Raw genomic sequence first — 18,203 nt, forward strand, 5'->3', positions numbered from 1 at the left:
AAAACACTAATAAGTTAACAGAAAAAGAAACATGGTCTGGATATGAGAGTCTAGAGAGAGGGTGGAGACTGTTACTGGCCTGAGTGACAGGAGTACAGTGATGTGGTCCACAGTGATAGAGAGGTGAGAGACGGGGAAGGTTTGGAGCGGGGTTCAGTTTTGGCCATGCTGAGTTTAAGTTGGTGGCTGGACACCCTTGAGGAGATAGATGTTCAGATAGACAGGCAGAGATGCAAATTTGGATGGAGGGAGTGGGGTCTGGAGTGGAAAGGTAGATTGGAGAGTCATCAGTGTAAATATGGTAGGCATCTGGATAAGATTACCCAGCAATAGGATAAGGAAGGAGAATAGGATGGATCCAAGGCTGAAGTCCTGTGGGATACCTATTGAAAGTGTGCACGGGTGGGGGAAGATGAAAGGGAGGCATTGGAGCAAATTATTAGAGAGGTAAGAGAACCACAAAAAGACAGTCACAAAAGCCAAAGGAGGACAAGACTTCAAGAGGAAGAGCATGGCTGATAGTGTCAAAGGCAGAAGTCTGGAGTACAGGACCTGAGATCTGGCCAGGAGAGATAATTTGAGGCTCTGGCGAGAACAATTTTTGGGAGCATAGAGGGTGGGAGCAACATGGAGCAGCCCTAGGAAGGAGCTGGAGGAAAAGAACTCCAGAGAGCAAGTAGTGAGGGCATGACTGAGGAGTTTGGAAAGGAAAGGAGATGAGAGATTGGATAATACTTTGAAGGTGAAGTGAGCTCCTTTCTAAGAACTATCATTAATACTTATAGGAAAGGTTTGGCCCTGACACGGGCCATTATCACCGTTGTTTTTCTGATCGGGTGGTCCTTTAAGGACGTTCAGTTGCTGATTTGATTACATTTGTTGTGCTTTGGCATGTAACAGGGGACACTGCATGAAGATTGTCATCTCCTCCCCCAGAAGTCCCAGGATTCTGTCTTCCCCATAGGCAGTGAACTGCACATAACCAACTTCAGACAACATACAGGTGTGAATATCTCTTCCACAAATGGAAAATTAAAAAAAAAAAAAAATCACCAAATTGTGTTGCCTGGTTTGTACCTCATCACAGTCACATCACAGACAACTGTCCCATTCACACTTACAGTGGTGACACAAAGGGATCCACCTAGCTACCACAGAAGCATTAGAATGGTTTTCAAATCTCAAGATTCAGCTATAATCTCAGCCTGTGGCTTTTTAAATGCCATATGAAAGAAGAAGAATACTTATAGGAGATGTATAAGTAAAGTGGAGTAAACCATTTACTTCACTAGTATGTGCTGAGTGTCCCCAGTGAGCAGTCACCCCAACCCCACTAGCCAGAGTTCAGAGAAGCATTCAGCATGCAAACACCACAAACTGCTCTTCCTGCCCCCATTTAAGATCCCAAAAGCCCTGAACCACATTAATAGCTGTGATGCTAGGACATCACAACTACCGCTCCACTCTGCTGAAGCTAAGGTGCTGACCCAATAGAGACTCAGGTAGGGGTTGGCTTGTAAGCCAGCTGCACAACTTTGAGGAGTTTTTTTTTTTTATTTTACATCCCAATGGGCATAAACTAAACTAAGGTGGTTTCTAAACCAGGCAGCATACTTGCAAATAAAACATTGCATAAAACATCACAAACTGAGATTCTGTAATTCAATTCTGGGTGTCAGATCAAACCAGACAGACACATCCTGACATGGGAACAACAAAGGCCACATCGGATACCTGGTCACAGTGGAGTAACTCGCAGCTACAGGAAGAATCCTGGTCACTAGCTCTTTGACTGACATGTCCAAATTGGGATCCACTAAGAAAGCTCGGTTCTGCCTGCCTATGAGAGGCTGTGCTGTGATGTATCTTCCATCCACGCCAATCAAGACATACAGCAAGTCTTCCACAATTGTGGACTCCTGAGAAGCTAAGGGTAAGGTACCTATTTGAAAACAGAGGACAAAAAGTACAAAATCTGAAAACACAACAGAACTATTCTCAGCCCTTTTTCATTCCTCTGTGGCTTTTTGATTGGTATGCTCAGGCTGGATTAAAAGACAGTGAAACATGGAGATGAGGTGCTGTTAAAAGGGACAGCATGCATCATTCTCCTCAATGGCAATGCTGTCTTCCCACCTTTTAGTACAAGCAGAGTGAAATTAGGCCTTGTAGTAAGGATAAACCAAAGCAATCTTCAGGGAAGATGGACTAAAGTGCACCGAGACTTTTTAAGTAAAAATTGCAGAGTTTTGATCTAGTACTTGGACCTCAACAGAAAATATTATGACTCAAGGAGAAGACAACTAAGTTACCTCATCTTTGGTCTGGTCTACACTACGACTTTAATTCGGATTTAGCAGCGTTAATTCGAATTAATCCTTCACCCGTCCACACAACGGAGCCATTTAGTTCGAAATAAAGGGCGCTTAAAATCGATTTCTGTACTCCACCCCAACGAGCGGAGTAGCGCCAAAATCGATTTTGTCAATTCGAATTAGGGGTAGTGTGGCCGCAATTCGATGGTATTGGCCTCTGGGAGCTATCCCACAGTGCACCATTGTGACCGCTCTGGACAGCAATCTGACCTCGGATGCACTGGCCAGGTAGACAGGAAAAGCCCCGCGAACATTTGAATTTCATTTCCTGTTTGCCCAGCGTGGAGAGCACAGGTGACCACAGATAGCTCATCAGCACAGGTAACCATGCAGGCTGATAATCGAAAAAGAGCACCAGCATGGACCGTTCGGGAGGTACTGGATCTGATTGCTGTATGGGGAGAGGATTCAGTGCTAGCAGAACTTCGTTCAAAGAGACGAAATGCTAAAACTTTTGAAAAAATCTCCAAGGGCATGATGGAGAGAGGCCACAATAGGGACTCAGATCAGTGCCGCGTGAAAGTGAAGGAGCTCAGACAAGCCTATCAAAAAACAAAGGAGGCAAACGGTCGCTCCGGGTCAGAGCCGCGGACATGCCGCTTCTACGCCGAGCTGCATGCAATTCTAGGGGGGGCCGCCACGACTACCCCACCTGTGATCGTGGAATCTGAGGCGGGGATAATCTCATCAGCTACACCTGAGGATTCTGCGGAGGGGGAAGAGGAGGAGGAGGACGAGCTTGCGGAGAGCACCCAGCACTCCGTTCTCCCCAACAGCCAGGAGCTTTTTCTCAGCCTGACTGAAGTACCCTCCAAACCCTCCCAAGCCAGTATCCAAGACCACGACCCCATGGAAGGGACCTCAGGTGAGTTTACCTTTTAAAATATAAAACTTGTTTTAAAAGCAAGGTTTTTTAATGATTATTTTGCCCTGAGGACTTGGGATGCATTCGCAGCCAGTACAGCTACTGGAAAAGTCTGTTAATGTGTCTGGGGATGGAGCGGAAATCCTCCAGGGACATCTCCATGAAGCTCTCCTGGAGGTACTCCAAAAGCCTTGCCACAAGGTTTCTGGGCAGTGCAGCCTTATTCCGTCCTCCATGGTAGGACACTTGACCGCGCCATGCTTGCAGCAAGTAATCTGGTATCATTGCCTGACAAAGCCTGGTAGCGTATGGTCCCGGTGTTTGCTGGCATTCAAGCAACATCCGTTCTTTATCTTGCTGTGTAATCCTCAGGAGAGTGATATCGCTCATGGTAACCTGGTTGAAATACGGGAATTTAATTAAGGGGACAGAGGTGGCTGTTCCTACTGGGCTGTTTGCCTGTGGCTGAAAAGAAATCCTTCCCTGCAGTTAGGCGAGCGCGGGGAGGGGGGGGGGTGGCCCAGAGCTTTGCCCGTTTGGCTAGCAGGGATCTTCCCTGATACCAGCCATGCAGTGGGGGGAGGGATAAAGCGATCACCCCAGAGAATTCATGGCGGGGTGGGGGGTGTTAGTTTGGTTCCTGCCACGCGGTGGGGGGAGGGATAAAGCGATCATCCAGAGAAGTGGATGGGGGGGGGGGGGGGTTAGTTTGTTTTCTGCTGCTGAAGGTTAACAGGAAAACCGCAGCACTCAACGGGCTTTGGTATGTGGGAAAGGAGGGCGCAGAAGCCGAAAGACAATGGCTTACCATGGCTGCATGCAAGCCGAATTCTGTTGCCCGGACCTGCATCTGTGATCTCTAGCAGCAAAGCCACAGGCACTCAATATTAAGAGGCAAAATGCGACCTTGCACAGAAATCACATGTGCTATGTAATGTGAACAGTGCTGGTCACCGTGAAAAAGTATAAGCATTGTTCTGCAAAATGTATCTTTTTAAAAAATTCTCTCATTTTTTCCCTCCCTCCTGCAGCTGCAAATTCTTCAAGCCTCCCTCCTCCATCCCGAAGGCTAGCACAGATAAGGCGTCGGAAGAAGAAGACGCGAGACGACATGTTTGCAGAAATCATGGAATCCACCCGCAGTGACAGAGCTCATCTGAATGAGTGGAAGAACACGGTTTCAAAGTATAGGAAAGAAACCAGTGAACGTGAGGACAGGAGGGACCAACGTGAGGACAGGAGGGACGCTCGAGATGAGAGGTGGCGGCAGGAAGATCAGAGGAGTCGGGAAGCAACGCTGGGGCTACTGCGAGAGCAAACAGACATGCTCTGGCGTCTGGTGGAGCTTCAGGAACGGCAGCAGGATTACAGAGTGCCGCTACAGCCCCTGTATAACCCCCCTCCCCCCTCACCATGTTCCATATCCTCCTCACCCAGACGTGTAAGAACGTGGGGGGGGAGGCTCCGTACACCTTCCCATTCCACCCCAGTGGACAGCCCAAGCAAAAGGCTGTCATTTTTTTAACCATTTCTTAATGGCCTTTTCCTTCCCTCCTCCCAAACCCCACCCGGGTTCCCTCCCTCTTTTTATAATCTATGAATAAAGAATAAATGATTTTTAAACGATAGTGACTTTATTTGGTTTGAAAACAAGCTGGGGGAAGGGGAAGGGTGGGTTACTTACAGAGAATGAGTCAATAAAGGGGGCGGGTTCTCATGAAGGAGAAACAAACAGAAATTTTTCACACTGTAGCTTGGCCAGTCATGAAACTGGTTTTCAAAGCTTCTCTGATGCACACTGCTTCCTGGTGTGCTCTTCTAATCGCCCTGGTGTCTGGCTGCGCGTAATCAGTGGCCAGGCGATTTGCCTCAGCCTCCCACCCTGCCATAAAGGTCTCCCCCTTACTTTCACAGAGATTGTGGAGCACACAGCAAGCAGAAATAACAATGGGGAGATTGGTTTGGCTGAGGTCAGAGCGAGTCAGTAGCGATCGCCAGCGACCTTTTAAACGGCCAAATGCACATTCTACCACCATTCTGCACTTGCTCAGCCTGTAGTTGAACAGCTCCTGACTCCTGTCCAGGCTGCCTGTGTATGGCTTCATGAGCCATGGCATTAAGGGGTAGGCTGGGTCCCCAAGAATAACTATTGGCATTTCAACATCCCCAACGGTTATTTTCTGGTCCGGGAAGTAAGTCCCTTGCTGCAGCCCTTTAAACAGAATAGTGTTCCTGAAGACGCGAGCATCATGAACCCTTCCCGGCCAGCCCGCGTTGATGTTGGTGAAACGTCCCTTGTGATCCACCAGTGCTTGCAGCACCATTGAAAAGTACCCCTTGCGATTTACGTACTGGCTGCCCTGGTGCTCCGGTGCCAAGATAGGGATATGGATGCCATCTATCGCCCCACCACAGTTAGGGAATCCCATTGCAGCAAAGCCATCCACTATGACCTGCACATTTCCCCAGAGTCACTACCTTTCGTAGCAGCACCTCAATGATTGCTTTGGCTACTTGCATCACAGCAGCCCCCACAGTAGATTTGCCCACTCCAAATTGATTCCCGACTGACCGGTAGCTGTCTGGCGTTGCAAGCTTCCACAGGGCTATCGCCACTCGCTTCTCAACTGTGAGGGCTGCTCTCATCTTGGTATTCTGGCGTTTCAGGGCAGGGGACAGCAAGTCACAAAGTTCCATGAAAGTGCCCTTACGCATGCGAAAGTTCCGCAGCCACTGGGAATCATCCCACACCTGCAACACTATGCGGTCCCACCAGTCTGTGCTTGTTTCCCTTGCCCAGAATCGGCGTTCCATGGATAGAACCTGCCCCATTAACATCATGATCTCCAAAGCACCGGGGCCCGTGGTTTGAGAGAATTCTGTGTCCGTGTCCATGTCCTCATCACGCTGGTCGCTGCGCTCCCGCCGCCGCCTCCTCGCCTCGTTTTTCTGGTCCTGGCTCAGCATAAACTCCACGAGAATGCACGAGGTGTTTACAATGTTCATGACTGCTGTCTGGAGCTGAGCGGGCTCCATGCTTGCCGTGGTATGGAGTCTGCAGTGTTCACCCAGGAAAAAAGGCGCGAAGTGGTTGTCTGCCGTCCGTTGCTTTCATGCAGGGAGGGAGGGAGGGGTGAGGCTGTACCCAGAACCACCTGCGACAATGTTTTTTGTCCCATCAGGCACTGGGATCTAAACCCAGAATTCCAATGGGCAGAGGAGACTGCGGGAACTATGGGATAGCTACCCACAGTGCAACGCTCCAGAAATCGACGCTAGCCCCGGTACATGGACGCACACCACCGAATTAATGTGCTTAGTGTGGCCGCATACAATCGAATTTATACAATCTGTTTCCCAAATTCGAATTATCTAAATTCGGATTAATCCCGTAGTGTAGATATACCCTTTGTGTGTGTAAGGGATGGAAAATAATTCATCTGTGGCAAAATCCATAAAATGTCCACCTAGATTTCTAAACCAGAGAACAGAATCCTTTACTTTGTTTGTGTGCCAAAATATAAGTTATACAGATATACATACATACCCAACGTATATGACCATGATAGCTATGGAACAAATTACATTCACTTTGCACCTCTGATCTTCCCAACTGTACTCTGCTCACTAATCTAATTGTACTGGAACTGGGGAAGTACCATTCTTGTCAGTTTTCCTAGAGTTGAAATTTTTCAGTAAAAATAAATGAAGGTTACTTACTTGTAACTGGAGTTCTTCAAGATGACTGAGTATTCACACTTATGGACTCTGCACTGCCTGAGGGCGCCCAATGGTAGAACTGTCTCCCACTCCAGGCAGTACCTATTGGAGCACCTGTGTACCACCCCCTCCTACTCCTTCTCTGGGTGTCTCTGAACATTCCGAGGGTGAGGCTATAAAAGGGAAGGCTGCTCCCTCTACCACCTCAGTTCCTTCCGCTGCCAACCCAGAAGACCTGGATAGGGCTCTGAGAAAAAGGGGAAAGTGTGACTATGCAGAGTAAACGCAAAGAAATCTGATTACAAATAAGTAACCTTCATTTCTTTTTAGAGTGGCTCTAGATATTCCTATTTACAGGTAGATTGACAAGCAGTGCTGAAAAACCCTGAAGATGAGAACAGAGTCCTAATTAAATCATCATCGAACCATAGAAATGCAGAACTGGAAAGGATCTTGAGAGATCATCTAGTTCAGACCCCTGTGGTAAGGCAGGACCAAATAAACCGGGACCACCCGACAGTTGTTTGTCCAACTTGTTCTTAAAAACCTCCAATGATGTGGATTCCACAACCTCCCTCAGTAATAACGATTGAGCCACCTCTCTGCCAAATTTGGCATCTGCTCTAGACACTAGATCCAGTGCCTAATGTTTAGTGAATGTGTATACTGACTTCCAAATAGCAGCTTTACAAATTTCTCTAATAGGAACACATTTAAAACAAGCAAAAGATGCAGCTACAGCTCTAATAGAATGAGACCGCAAAACAGGCAGCTCAGGAATTTCCATAACTCTCAACACTGAACAATGCATTGTTTAACCCATCTGGAAGTAGTCTGAGCAGACACAGCATGACTCATGATTCTTAGTATAATAAACAGTCTAGATGACTTCCTAAAACTCTTAATGCCATCTGAGTAGTATGCAAGAGCTCACCTAGCACCGAAAGTATGTAAGGCAGACACTCCTTTAACTACATGAGGTTTTGGAAAGAAAACTGGTAAATTAATTGTCTGATTGATATGAAACTCAGACACTATTTTTGATAAAAACCTGGGATCAGGCGTAGGAACCACCTAATCTTTGTCAAAATTCATAAATGGCAGGTTAGCAATCAGGGCGTGCAATGCACTCACCCTTCTGGCTGATGTAATAGCAGTAACGAAGACTGCTTTAATAGATGAATAAAACAAAAGAACAATACACAAAGCATTCAAGTAATGATCAAAACATGGTAAACTGAAACAACAGCCAGATGAACTTTTAAAGACAAATTAGACAATCTTTCAGACGCTAAGTACATTAAATATTGCAAAATACAGGGTATGGAAGCTGTCACTAGAAAGTCAAATTTATCCCTCAACTAAGCAACAAATCTGGTCCATTTTAACAGGTAACACTATCTTGTAGACAGCCTTCTAGAACTAAGCAGAACGTTTTGTACCAACGAAGAACATGATGGCTCAAGACTAGTCAAGTCCGATAGCCTAACCTGTCGGATGAAGCAACTGTAGATTTGAACAAAGAATCCTGTCTTGTTATTGTGACAAGATATTTCGAAACAGAGGAAGACGCATGTTTTATCTGTCTGACAGCTGATGCAGATCCATGTATCACTGCTGTTTTGGCCAAGCTGGGGCAATCAATATAATTTTTGCTGTCCTGACAAATCTTCACCACTTTCTACATTAAAATGGAAAGGAGTGAAAGCATACAGAAGGCCTGTGATCCAGGGAGGCCTTGGTGCCAACTGGCAGCAGGAATAAGAGGTACATAGGGGTTTACAGGAAACCCCTAGATCTGATGTTTACATAATAGCATGCCAAAGGGTGGCATGTGAGGTCTCTACCAACAGCCAGTAATGCACTGGTCATCCTAATCACTGCAAGATATATGTACAGATATTTAAGGAGTTGTTTTCAGTATAGATACACTATGTTCTTAAGGTATGTGAGTTAAGACAGGTCGCCAGAAGGTGATAAACAAGTTCTGTTCAAGCAGGGGTTGGTGAATGCTTCTCTCACTGGCTGGTCATTGCATACCATCTGAGAACAATCTGAGAACCAAGCCAATGGCTGATTCTATAATTAATATGCAAAGCTCTGGAGGAACGATCTGAGAACCAAGCCAATGGCTGATTCCATGATTAATGTGCAAAGCTCTTTCCCTGAAAAGCCCAGTGACTTTAGATTGTAAGTTGAGCTAAATGGGATCCTCATCCAGCGTTGGAAGTATCTGACATTATAATTGATGAAGGCCAATTGAACAGAACATTCCTGAGAACGCTTGATCTGTTTGTTCACTACCTCAGCAAATTCAGAACATCCTGAGACATGGTGACAAACATATGAAGACAGTCCTGACTGGGTATATAAACTCAAAACACCCTGAACATTCTGATAGGGTTAAAGGGGGCTACATAAGCGGTAGCTGCCGTCAACCCCATGAGACCCAGGAAGAGGATCACCTTCTGGTATTAGAAAAACAAAGTGGGTAGGGGGTAATATCTTTTAGTGGACCGACTTCTGTTGGTGAGAGACACAAACGTTTGAGTTTACATAGAGCTAGCTCTTCTTCAGATCTGGGAAACATACTCGGAGTGTCACAGCTAAATACAAGGTGAAACAGATTGTTTAGCATAAGTAGTTAATACATATTTCAAGGGACTATTCAAGGTGAAGTGGGCCCATTAACCCCCCTTGCTAATTCCCTGATAAGGAGGAAAGACCTTGGGAAAGAAGATGTCGCACATCTTATTTGAATTAAAATTCAAAACTAGGGTAATCCTGTCTCAAATTAGTTAGCTAAAGTAGTAATTGGCTATCACATTATTTGTTTTTCAAGGGTATAAAAAGAGTTATGAATCTAAGAGTTGTCAGACACCACCTAATCATGTTGGAGCATGACAGGATGAGATGGCTTTCCCTAGGTCTGGCCTATTTGTAAGTATACTGATCACATGCTTATGAATACTTTGTTACTATATTGGGTGAAGTGACTGCTTATTTTTAGTCTGTTAGACATGTTTAGAGCATAAAATACCATTTGGCCTTTGGACTTAATAAAGGAATTTATAGTTAAATTGATGTTTGGTGGTTTGCCCTATTAATAATAATGATTTCAAATATTATTAATAATTCTAGCACTTAACAGGCTGACAGGAAGCTAGAGTTGACCAAATAGCCATAGCAAGTTGCAAAAAAACATCCAAGATAGGAAGCGACAACCTATTCATGGAGGTAGCTCCAACATCATCAAATACTGGATGGGAGGTTTCCTCTACAGCAATGGTTCCCAAACTTTAACAGCCCGTGAACCCCTTTCACTAAATTGTGAAATCTCGTGAACACCCTCCTAAAAATGAATATTTTCAGAGATTTAAGTTTAAATTTCCTCAGTGTGATGGATGCCCCAATTGCCGGGCCCCGGAATCTATGAACCTCTGAAAAATATTTTTAATTGAAACTTTTTTTAACGAACATAGAAAAACCAGAAACCAAAAATGTTTCTGTAAAATTTTTTTGGGCTTTTGTTTAAAAAAAATAAAATAAAATGGTTTCGAATAAAAATAAATTCATTTTTGGTTTTCAAAAATCAGAAAAATGTTTCATGAAAAACAGTTTTTGAAAATGGACCATTTTTCCGTTTCAGTTTTTTGTAAATTTTTCTTGGGGAATTTTGAAAAATGTGAAAAAAAATTCAAAACTTTCTGTGAAAAATGCTTGGTATTTTTCACCCATCTCTAGTTTCGGGTGAGGTTGTGGCTGGTGGTAACAAGGAGGGCTGTGGTTCTGGCTTTAGATGAGATTTGGCAAATTCCTGGGGCTCGGGCTGGGGGTTCGGGCTGCCGGCTCCCACGCTGATGGGGGCGGGGCTTGGGCTGCCAGCCCCTACTGCCCGGCCCCGCTCTCCCTGGGGCTCGGGCTGCCAGCCCCGCGCAGAGCGCTGGGGTTCAGGCTGCCGGCTCCCCCGCTGACGGGGACAGGGCTCAGGCTGCTGGGCCCAATTGCCCGGCCCCGCTCTCCCTGGGGCTCAGGCTGCCAGCCCTGCGCGGAGCGCTGTGGTTCGGGCTGCCGGCTCCCCCACTGACCGCCGGGACTCGGGCTGCCTGCCCCAACTGCCCGGCCCCCAAGGCTCGGGCTGCCGGCTCCCTGGCTGACAGGGAAGGGCTCGGGCTGCTGGATCAAACTGCCTGGCCCCGCTCTCCACGAGGCTCAGGCTGCCGGCTCCCTGGCTGACAGGGGAGGACTCGGGCTGCCAGCTCAAACTGCCCGGCCCTGCTCTCCCTGGGGCTCGGGCTGTCTGCCCTGCAACTGGGTCCCAGCAGAGTCCTCTGGCCGCCATTAATGAAATTTTTCTTGCGAACCCCCTGAAACATCCTGCGAACCCCCAGGGGTTCGCGAACCCCACTTTGGGAACCACTGCTCTACAGCTACTGAAGGTAAGTTCAACATGGCTACCATACAATCCACAAGGTCATGGAACTGCACAGCATCCTCAGAAGGGGAGGATGCTGAAACCACCCGCATGTGCTAGTCAGGCAACAAATCTGGACCGAGGTCACAAGGTGGGATCCAGGAACAAAGCCATGGGAAGAGCAAAAGGACAAGGAGGTTTTGCAACCAAGAAACCCCACTTTCATACAGAGGTGGAGTATGGAGCAAGACGTGAGAGATTCAGAGGGTGGTCCCATTAATTTGTTAGCACCAGGTTGAGATCCCATGGGGGAACAAGTTCTTGTACCTGTGAATATAACCTGTCTAACCCTTTTAGAAATCTGATAGTTATGGAGTTAAAAAAAAAGCAATCTATTACCCACTGAACGGTGATAAACAAATAGCTGCCCAATGTATTCTAACAGAACTGTCATATCTTAGTATTTTAGTTGCAATAGATAGTCCAAAACATGGTTAATGGAAGCTTGCTCTGAAGAGACACATTTCTAATAAGACAAGATAAAAACATTTCCATTTAGCCAGGTAAGTATGCCTGGTTGAAGGCTTTTTGATATTCAGAAGTACTTCCTTAACGTCTTTCGAGCAAGCACTTTCTAATGGTGTTAACCATGAAGCATCCATGCTGTTAAGCAGAGGGCTTGCAGGTGCTGGTACAGCAGACAGCCGAAGTCTTGAGAAATCACATTTGGATCCAACAGGAGAGACTGAAAAGGTCTCAGCGACAATGCTAGTAGGGCTGAGATCTAGTATTGCCAAAGCCACGCTGGTGCTATTTGTATAAGGCAAGCATGGTCCTGTTTGGTCTTGCATGAGACTCTGGACAGGAATGGTATCAGAAAAGGCATAGAGCAGGGAGTTCTTCCATAGTAGCAGGAAAGCGTTTGTTAATGAACCTAGCTGTGACCCTATGATAAGTGAAGGGGGGAGGGGGAAGTTCCCTTTTATGGACACCCAGCCAGTCAATTAGCTATAAAATCCCTCTTGGCAGCTGTTCTCTACTTGCTTTACCTGTAAAAAGGTTAAAAAGTCTGACAGCATGCATATTCTAATTTTTAGAATCCTTGCGGGCCCCCACTTTCTGCACTCTAAGTGCCAGAGTGGGGAATCAGCCTTGACAGAACCCCGGGGAGCAGAACTGATAGCATTTTCTGTTGGCCTTTGAGGCAAACATATCCACTTAGGGAACCCCCACAGCTGAAAGGTGGATCACTGTGCTTAGGACCCACCAGTTCAATGTGACATGAATCCAGGAACAGAGGAAGTGGGATAGATGATTGGAAAACATATGGGAAGGAACAGATGGGCCTGTAGGAACTGTAATATTGCCATCAACAAACCTGTCAAAATGCATGCTTAGACTGAACTGCTAGTCGAGAGGAACCTGCTGTCACAAAGGAAGAGGGGGCGGAGGTGGTCAATGCCTGTAATTCCTGCCCCTTTTTCTTGGAAGGTCTTGGGTCCATGGGATAAACCTCTGATAACTGTGAGCTTGCTGGGGCTGGAACTGCTTCCTCCTTGTCACAGTGTGTTGACTCCAAGCAACTTCAGAGTTGTCCTGGAATCTTTTAGGCTACATGGCCTATCGTCCATTTTTTCCCCACAAAGAGGGAGGCCCTTCAAAGGGCAGAACTTGAATGTTCTGTTGTACTTCAGGAGGAAGATCGGATGACTGCAGCCAAGATGCTGAGTCTGCTGTATCCAAGCTGTCCTGGCCACCAGCTTGCCCTCTTCCACCACCACATTAAATTCCTGCCTGAAGTCCTCTGGTAGCCTGTCTTTAAACTTCATGTTTTCCCACAGAGTGAAATCAACTCGACTTAGAAGAGCTTGCTGGTTAGCAAGTCTGAGTTACAGCCCTATCATCTAATAAAGTTTGCAACCAAACTAGTCCAGTCTCTTTGATTCCTTCCCCTTTTGCGTCGATGCTTGGTGCCCCTGCCTCATTCACTCATTATCTGCTGCCACCATCAAGAGTCTGGGGGAGGGTGAATGTATTCAAAATGCTTAGAAAGGGCACATTTTGCTGTAGGAGCTAGGGAAGAAAGGGTGTGCCACAGTGTTCTGAGTGGCTCCAGAATTGCTTCATTAATCAGGTGCACCACTTGGAGGAACCTGTCGAAGCGAATATGTCCACTAGTTTATAAGATTTCTTGCAGACCAATTCCACCCGAATGTCTTACACTAAGGCCACCCTTTTAAGCAGTTCTTTGTGAGCCTGGTAATCTTCCTGTGTCAGTGAATTGCTCACCATCTCTATAGCCTCATCTGGTGATAAGGAAGACTGTACCAGGATGCTGAAGCAATGTCTGGTCTCTCTTGTGATGGAGGAGCTGTCTGAGCAACTTCCAGCTGCTTGGTACCTGCACTGGGTGTCAGAGAATGTTCTCTGCAGTGCCAATGATCTCAGTACACCCTCAAAGAAGTCAACTGAGGTGGGTGAGGTAAGGTCCTAGCAGGGGAGAGACACCCCACAGAGTCCAGAAAGGCCACTGACGTGGTGGTGAGGCCTGTGCTTGCACAGGCCATTGTGCCTTGAGATGTGCTTACTGCTGGGACTGCTGTGAGACCCATGGACCCCAAGGCTCTCATGGAGGGGTATGCATCCCGTTTTGAATGGGACACAGACCCAAACTCTGAGTCTGAAGGAGATGACTCTGAGTCCTGCGATAAGAGTGGAGCAGATCCTGTGTGGACAGGAAATAGATAAGCTGAGCCTGGGGATGGTGGTACTGAGGATTTTAATGGTGGGTTTCCTCTGGAATGTACTGGCTCTTAGGTACTAGAAGTGTAGAGGGCATCAGGTTGCATGCTCTAGCAGAGCTAGTGTAGGAACTGCAGTCACCACTACTGGCTGAAATTCTTCCTGTACCACCAGGGACACTGGTACAGAAAGATTGAGTAGTTCTCTGGCAGCTGTGTATGCCTCTAGCATCATCGGTACCTGAACTGGGTCTTGGGCTTGCTGTCTTTGCATAGGAACTTCAGGGGTCAGCCGCAATGGAAGTTGCAAAAGTTCCAAAATTGACAAAAACCCCTTTCCAGATGAGGAGCACTCTGGGGAACACTCACCCTCAGAGTGTCCCCCAGAGTCTTTGCCTCTAGGTGGCCTTGGCAGCAATGATCTTGCTGAATGGGGTTCCGGGTCTTTGGAAGATCTCTCTCTTCTTTGACAGATCAAGATGCTGTAGACATCTCAGATAGTGTACTCCATACTTAAAGTGCAGCACTCAGAACATGCTCTGAATCAGACGGCTTGCTGCCTCCATAGGAAGACACTTAATTCTCGCTGTTCTATCTTTTTTTAGAGAGGCAAAAATCCTTTACAAATGTGATACTTATCACTGACCAACACTGGCCTGGCACAGGACCAGCAGGACTTAATCCCTGGAGAACTACGCATGGCTCCAATACTGGTCCCAAAATTCAAATTTAGTCCAAAAAGGACCTAAAACTAAAACCTATCACTAACACTAATTATACTCTATACCTAATTAATTACTAAAGAGAACAAACATACTATATACAAAGTGTGAGGGAAAAAACTTGCAATATCAAGACTGTTGGAGCGCTTCAACAACTGTCACTGGTGGTAAGAAGGAACAGAAGGGTCAGGGGTGGTTCCATCCTCTTATACCTGCACCCAATGGTGCATGATGGCAGAGGGCGCTTGAGCTGCCGATTGGTGCTTCAGAGGGAAAAGTTCTCTGATATCTGTACACGAGGTGTGCACACATACCAACAGTGGCACAGACACGTGCAATCACTCAAAGAACAACCATCATTTTCATCTCCACAATGCTGGGGGAAGGTGGCTCCAGAGAAAATCTTGTATGAACTGATCTGACAGAGTATACAGTCAGGACTAGCACTATGACATTTCCGAGTCATCCTACATCCCATCCCTCAGAGCCATCAGATGACATTGATTCCTGATGCTTTGGCCAGATGTTTCTGACATGCACCCAGGTGGGGATGAGTTATCTGAATGGCCATGATCTCAGAAGGCCCCATCTTTCCGAGGAGCTACAGGATCTGAAGAAACCTGTCACACTGGGGTCTGACTGGAGCAAACAGATGTGTTATCATCTGGTTTCACACATGGCATCCAATGAAATTTTGGGGCTCGGATTCAGTATTGACAAATACTGTAAACAAAGCCTTAAAGCTATTCTCTCAGCCCATTTCTGCCTTAGCAGAGTTAACTGGAGCTAAGCTTTCTCCTCATCTTGAGTATTTGGTGAAATCTGAATGAGACCAGAGAGCAAATACACTGAATAAAACACTCGTCATTTTTGTCTGTGTGATACATACCTATAGGCACTGTTGTGTCAGTGCTTAAACTGGAGCCAATTAAGAAATCCCCATTAAGTGCAGATCTCTCATACACCCAGGCTGGAAATACTGGAATAGGCTGGCCAGAATTCTTCTTGTTTTGCTTGTCTCGGAGTATCTTTCGTATAAGCTCAAGAGGCTGTCAGAAAGGAGAGAGGGGCTTCTTTAAAAACACCGACCTGGAAAAGCATCATTTCAAACTACACATCTATTACTAGTCAATCTGAGGACAACAGTGGAGAGAACAGGATGCAGGACCTGGCTATTGGTTACAACACTGCAGGGTTTGTTTCTTTGTATGTTATTGAAATAAATAAAGCTTCTAAGTAAAGACAAAACAGCCTGGCTTTTCCATTCCCAACTCTAGTGCTCAGTCACTATAATAAGACAGAAAGGCAGGTTAACTTTTGTGCCTACAAGGGACTGGCCAGTACCACGGAAGACATCATTTTTGCATTTTGCCATTCTCAGGTAGAGTTTACCATTGTCCACAGAATAAATGGTGATTTTAGAGTTTTATTTCTCAACTGTGACAATTGACTATGGGTTGAAATCTGGGTCACAACCTAGAATTAAATCCCATCTTCCAAATTATGTAGAGAACAACATGTTGGCTAACAAACCACAGAACAGCTCTAGGAATAATGAGCATCTGAGGAAATGCATGGCACTTTCCCACCCCAATGCACCATTCTCCCCTGGAATCCCTGGCACACATTGACCCAGTGCTCTCCAGAATATGCAGATGCTCATAAAAATATCCCAAGTCCTCCCTGATGTAGGAACTGGCTTTGCTGGACTCTGGGCTTCTCGTCTAACCAACCCCATATATCATCTGTGGTGGGATGAATTCTCTATGTTCTGGTCTTTTCCACTTCTTTCTCTTCCAACAATACCATTACCTCCACCTTGGCCAGTTCCATCTCCAAACACTTCTGGCATTAGTAGGGCTAGCCTTAAGCACAAGCAAAGCAACCAGATGCTTGGGGCCCTCTATTGCATGCAATCTCCCTTTCTAAAATTAGGACCAGATGAGGAGGCAGCTCATGGTCTGATCCCCTTCTCCTTTCAACAGTTTGGGCTTCTGAGCCCAACAGTCACAAGGCTAATCCTGAGGACTAGACACTGGCAGGAGTTCTAATGAGAGAACCAAGGACTTAAGTCAGATGAACAGGCACTGCCACTAGTTACTGCAATAGAACAGCACATCACACTGTCCCAGGGATAAATGTCATGAAGACACCGGAAGAGGAGTGTGCATTCAAGGTGCAACCCCATAGCCAGAAAAGAACCCTATCTTCTTGGTGGTGAATGGGGGTTTAGGACAGCTCTTATACTGGATTTCTGTACTTCCAGACTATATTACTATCACTGTGTCATGCTCTACGTGCAATCCACACCAGTGAGAGGTTGTCATCACTTGCCCTGTAACTCTGAGTGCCTTAAAATGCTCTGCTGCTGTAGCTGGATGCTCCCAGCCAGCATACAAGCATGATCTGAGTGTGTAATAAGCTGCCCCGGATCAGTTCTGACTCCAGCAGTCTGCTTGTTACAACACAATCACATTCTAGACTCCACCTGCTCAGGGTCATCTTGCCAAGTGTAACCAAATACCGCTCAGTCACGAATTTTCCCAAAACTGTGTACTTTGCAATGTCCAACCCCTTTCCTGAACCATTCAGAGGAATAAGGTTTGTTTGCTCCTCTAAAGAGACAAAGTGCACAGCTTATCACTATAACTGGAGTTAACTATCACTTCAATTCCAACACAGCATTAGGTTGGTTTAGATTAAAAGCAAAACAAGTTTATTATCAAAAGGAAATAGGATTTTAAGTGAGTTCAAGTATAAAGGACAGAGTTAGAAATAGTTACAAGCAAATAAAAGTGAAAAATGCTTTCTAGAGACCAAGACTTAACAAAACTACAGTCCTGGTTCAAAGAAAGATTCTTACCACAGTACCTTCCAGCAACATGGCTGACCACCCACTTGGTCAGGCTCTGTCACCAAGTCCAAAGTGCTCCGTTCTTTGTCTTCTTAGATGAAAGATAACCTGAGGTTCTTTGCCTCTCTCTTTTATAGTACAGTGAACCTTTGAAATGGATTCTCCTGACAGTTACCCCCAAATAAAGTTCATTCACGCTGTGAGGAAGGAGATATGGAGTCTTGTGGGGAAGGAAGTTCCATGCTGGCTTCTTTCCCAGCTGGTTTGTTAAAATATAAATTGATCTGTTCCTGCAATCTCCCCGCTGACATGATGCTGAATGGTTATCTCCTCCCCTTGTTAGCTTGATGGTACTGTTTACCTTCTATGTAAATGCATTCCCACGGTCTCTTAATGTACCTTGGAAGTACCTTTGTCTAGGTTGGAGTAACTTCAACCATGCCTTGCAAACACACTTCAAGATCATAATTCCCAATACATTTGCAATTTTGAATGTATCCTCTGTATATACA

General features: G+C 46.0%; 1 protein-coding gene across 2 annotated transcripts in view; it reads right to left on the reverse strand.

Moving 5' to 3' along the window:
- The window catches only part of LOC112113887 (gamma-tubulin complex component 2), a 110,060-nt gene that overhangs the window by 79,903 nt on the left and 11,954 nt on the right, over window positions 1–18,203 (reverse strand). For both annotated transcript variants that reach the window (XM_026653708.1, XM_026653707.1), the window contains exons 5-6: window positions 15,727–15,886; window positions 1,735–1,942 (exon numbers count right to left, since the gene is read on the reverse strand). In XM_026653708.1, coding sequence (XP_026509493.1) covers window positions 1,735–1,942; window positions 15,727–15,886 — 368 coding nt within the window. The remainder of the gene's footprint in view (window positions 1–1,734; window positions 1,943–15,726; window positions 15,887–18,203) is intronic.

Source organism: Terrapene carolina, unplaced genomic scaffold (genome assembly GCF_002925995.2).
Source record: "Terrapene carolina triunguis isolate 2854851 unplaced genomic scaffold, T_m_triunguis-2.0 Scaffold147, whole genome shotgun sequence".
NCBI classification, from domain to species: Eukaryota; Metazoa; Chordata; order Testudines; family Emydidae; genus Terrapene; species Terrapene triunguis.